This window comes from Nannobrachium achirus (genome assembly GCF_963921795.1).
Source record: "Nannobrachium achirus genome assembly, chromosome: 3".
NCBI classification, from domain to species: domain Eukaryota; kingdom Metazoa; phylum Chordata; class Actinopteri; order Myctophiformes; family Myctophidae; genus Nannobrachium; species Nannobrachium achirus.
The window spans coordinates 27,431,255-27,435,494 of record NC_137812.1 but is presented as its reverse complement, the minus strand read 5'-3'; the positions used below and the strand labels follow the sequence as shown (position 1 = coordinate 27,435,494).

The 4,240-nt window shown below is 44.7% G+C and overlaps 1 protein-coding gene across 1 annotated transcript; it reads left to right on the top strand.

The window, feature by feature from the left end:
• Positions 1-2,289: 2,289 nt before the first annotated feature.
• Positions 2,290-3,849, top strand: LOC308282135 (sodium/hydrogen exchanger 9B2-like; the record flags this gene model as incomplete). The annotated part of the gene is made up of 1 exon (XM_080722479.1): positions 2,290-3,849. The coding sequence occupies one exon, from the start codon at positions 2,290-2,292 to the stop codon at positions 3,847-3,849; it is 1,560 nt and encodes a 519-aa protein (XP_080578605.1).
• Positions 3,850-4,240: the final 391 nt, after the last annotated feature.

Genomic DNA, 4,240 nt, shown 5'->3' with positions numbered 1-4,240 from the left:
GAGGATTGATTTAGGGGTTTGAAGTACACCATGATGATGTCATCACGGTGTACATTGCAATACAAACCCCAAAATCGACTGACTTCCAAATATGTTATTGATGCTGTTATTACTATATTATTTGCAGAGCAGAGATGTTGTACCTGGCACTGGCACTGTGGCACACACTAGGCATTGTAGCCTAGCCCTAGCAATTTTACTTGAACATTAACATAAGTATTGTATTTGCTAAGGTGCAATGGCATTATAGCCAAGATGGTGTTTTGTTTATTCTTTTTTGAGAACTCAGAATTGCACTGTATTTTTCTGAATCTTTTTGATATTGCAGTAACAGACAGTAGAAGACAATGACTTGTTCAGATGTATGTGGTTATATTTAGCCTAAAAGACTAAGACTAGTCCCAAAAGACGAAAACTAGACTAAGACAAAAATGTATTGATATTTAGTCGACTTGACCTGACTAAACTAAAACAATTTCAGAAGACTAAACCGGACTAAGACTAAATTGTATGATTTAGTTTTAAGACCAAGACTAAAACTAAATAAAAAATGTCTGAAAAAATGAACACTGCCTCAAACCTGGCATGTGTCCCATGATGTAGGAGTGGTCCTGCATCCTTTTTTGGCGGTGTTTAGAGGAAACCTCAGCAATGTTGCAGTACAGACCAGACTGGTTTATTTGCCTGTTTTTGCTATGTCATCTTGCAAAAAAAAAATGTTTAGCCCTGTATGATGCACCTTATTATTATTCATTGTGTAAGTGCTTTATAAATAGAATTGTTGTTGTTAGTGTGGTTGCCTACAGGGCAGCCAGACTATAGTTCTTGTCCAGAACTATCCAGAACTGTCCAATTGTGTTCAATGGACTTTTTCTGTAACCTTTTCTGTAACCCCAAAAACCCCCAAAGTCTAAAAAGCAGAGAATAACCGGGTGCTCAAGGGAGATAAAATCGTATAGTAAAAAAGTGTGTAAGTGGTGCTTCTAGGATCAGTGGGATAAAACTTAGTAGAAAAGAGATGAGAACCGAGCACTCGAGGAGTTTAAAATAAAACAAAGTTTATTGTCTAAAAACCTACATGTTTCGACCTTGCGGTCTTCATCAGGGCAAAGAACTGGAGCACCAGTCATACAAATCCATTAAATAGTGGCTATTCACGTGATGTTACTAATACACAGGCAATTAATGACCATTGTAATGTCCATTGAGGTCAATGGTCATCTGTCCCTTTTCTGATTGGAAGATATAATGGATTTGAGGATTGGTCAAGCTTCAGGTGACATCACAATATAGGCAACACGCAATTTCCCAGAATTTCACCTTTGTAGTTGTTATATGCCTTACACATATCACAGTATCATCAAAATGTTCAACAATAGTAGTCCGGGAGCCAAAGCCCAAAGGGTGATTTTTGGCTGAACCTGGTTTCGCCAAAAACTGCTCACAAAAACAAGCAGGTATACAGTATCAGTAAGGCATTGAATATAAAAATCTAATAATATTTACATACATTGTGGATGAATAATTCATAAATATTGTATCTGTGATTTCAACCGGCAGCGCCCCATGATCCATGAATTAACTGAAAATGTAATCAGCCAAATCATTGAATAATCCAATATTAACAGTTTACCTCATAACATGATGCATCCATAACGAAAATAATACAAATACCATAGTGACATCTGTGGAATTTGTTTGTTTGTTCTTTTTGAAGCGGTAAAAGCCGCTTCCAAGGAATGGCTTTGTGTGTCCCGTTCATGTCTTGTCCATATATGGTCATTTCAGTCCAGAATGAACAGGTTTTATCTGTCCCGTACATGTGTGTCCCATGTATAGAAAGAATGTATAGATCACAGAGTTCATAGCTCTAGAACACATAAAATAAAAGTTCACCGCTTCACTTCGAACCGAGGTTTGATTTTATGTTTAATATTTTGTTTTTGTTAATTTTTGGTTGCCATGGTTACATAATGTATCTGATCAGTGTAGAGTTTGTCTGTCGTCATATCGACATTAAGGCTTAAAAAAGAAGACTACACATTCTGAGGGTCACTATCAAGTGTCACAGACACTCTCATAGCCTCCAAGGGAAACTGTTAGAAGGTACAAAGCCAATATTTCCCATGTCAGAAAGACGAACTAACTCTTTTATTCAGACTTTAGACGAGAAAGGTCCAGAAATATTTGTGTGAAATGACAGGGCCAAGTCCGGTGACCTGCCATGTTCCCAGTCCAGCACTAGAAGGAAATGATACACCTGCTGCTAACCATCTAGATCAGTCGAACATGAACCACATCCAGGTGGTACTAAACAGCTCCTCCACTCCCAACATGACAGAGGAAACCACCTACTTCCTCCCTCACAATCCCCTGGAGGATACAGGCACCAACAAAGATCCGGCAGTGGTCAGCTGTCCGCTGCTCGGCAGGTTTTGTCCATGTCCGCCAAGAGGCCTTCTGGCCTGCGTCATCACCAAAGTTCTGTTGGTCGCTGTGCTATTGGGAGTGACATGTTCTGTCACAGGGAAAGAGTGTTTCCCACACAACAACCTGTTTGGCATCACAGCGATTTTCATCTGTGCAGTCGCCGGGGGGAAACTGGTGGCCCTCATCCATCTGCCCAAACTTCCGCACTTCCCCCCTCTTCTCGGAATGCTGCTGATGGGGTTCCTCCTGAGGAACATTCCTGTGGTATCAGAGGCCGTGCACATCGACTTCAAATGGTCCTCCACCATGAGGAACACTGCCCTGGCTGTCATTCTTGCCAGGGCAGGCCTGGGATTGGATCCTTCAGCTCTGAAAAACTTAAAGTCTGTTTGCCTGCGCCTGGCAGTGGTGCCCTGCTTGATAGAGGCCGGCAGCATGGCACTGGTTTCTTATTTTCTCATGGGCCTGCCCTGGATGTGGGGCCTCATGCTGGGTTTTGTGCTCGGTGCTGTTTCGCCGGCCGTGGTGGTTCATTCCATGCTGCTGCTTCAGAAGGACGGCTATGGTTTGGAGCAAGGAATCCCCACCCTCCTCATGGCGGCAGGCAGCTTGGATGACATCCTTGCCATCACTGGCTTCACCACATGCCTTGGCGTAGCCTTCACCACAGGCAGCACGTGGCACAACATACTGCACGGCATACTGGAGATAGTTTGCGGCATAGTTGCTGGGATTGTCCTTGGCTTTCTCCTCCAGTACTTCCCTAGCGTTGACCAAAAACACTTGGTGATGAAGCGTTCCTTCTTGGTGCTGGGCCTGTCTATGTGTTCAATGTTTCTCAGCGGCAGGTTGGGGTTTCCTGGCTCTGGAGGCCTCTGCACCTTAGTGTTGGCTTTCCTGGCGGGCCTGGGCTGGGGTAAGGACAAGGCAGGCGTGGAGAAAGTTGTGGGAAGGGCTTGGGATGTGTTCCAGCCACTACTGTTTGGCCTGGTGGGAGCAGAGATCTCAGTCTCACAGCTGGAGGGACGCACAGTCGGTCTGGGCATAGCTTCCCTGCTCATTGCCCTGCTGGCTCGAGTTATCTCCACCTTTGTCTCTGTGTTTGGTGCAGGCTTAAACCTGAAGGAGAAGATATTCATTTCCATTGCATGGCTGCCCAAGGCCACTGTGCAGGCAACTATTGGCTCTACAGCATTGGACAAGGCTAGGGAATTTCAGGACGTGGCTCTGCAGAAGTACGGCATGGATGTGCTGACTGTGGCAGTCCTGTCCGTCCTTCTCACAGCCCCCATAGGAGCCCTCCTCATAGGCTATACTGGACCTCACTTGCTGCAGAAACAAAAGAACCCAGCCTGGGGGTCAGCAGCCGCGGCTGAAGATGACGATGAAACTCCCATAGCCTATGAAAGTACCCTCTGACTGTAATGTATTGTACCATGTAGTTATAGAACAGCGTCTTCTAGTTTCATCGTGGCCATCTATAGTAGAGCGTAGCACGGGTTTGCCCGGAACTGATTACCCGAGAGCCGAACCGAGAGCCGAGCCGGTTCGGGGCTAAGGTATTGGCTTGTCCCTCGGGGCATGGTCGGATAGGCCGTGGGTTCAAAATGCATTTACCCGCAAGGATCTGAGAGGATCCGAGCAAAAAAAAAACATATATTTATATTAAACCCTTCAACTGTAAAATTATTATTTTTAAATAGATATGCGTTGTAATTACATTCTAAAATCCATAGTGTCTGTTCTACTCGACGGGGGAGGGGGGGGGTGTCGGAAACACAGTGCAGTGAGCATACACACACACACACAC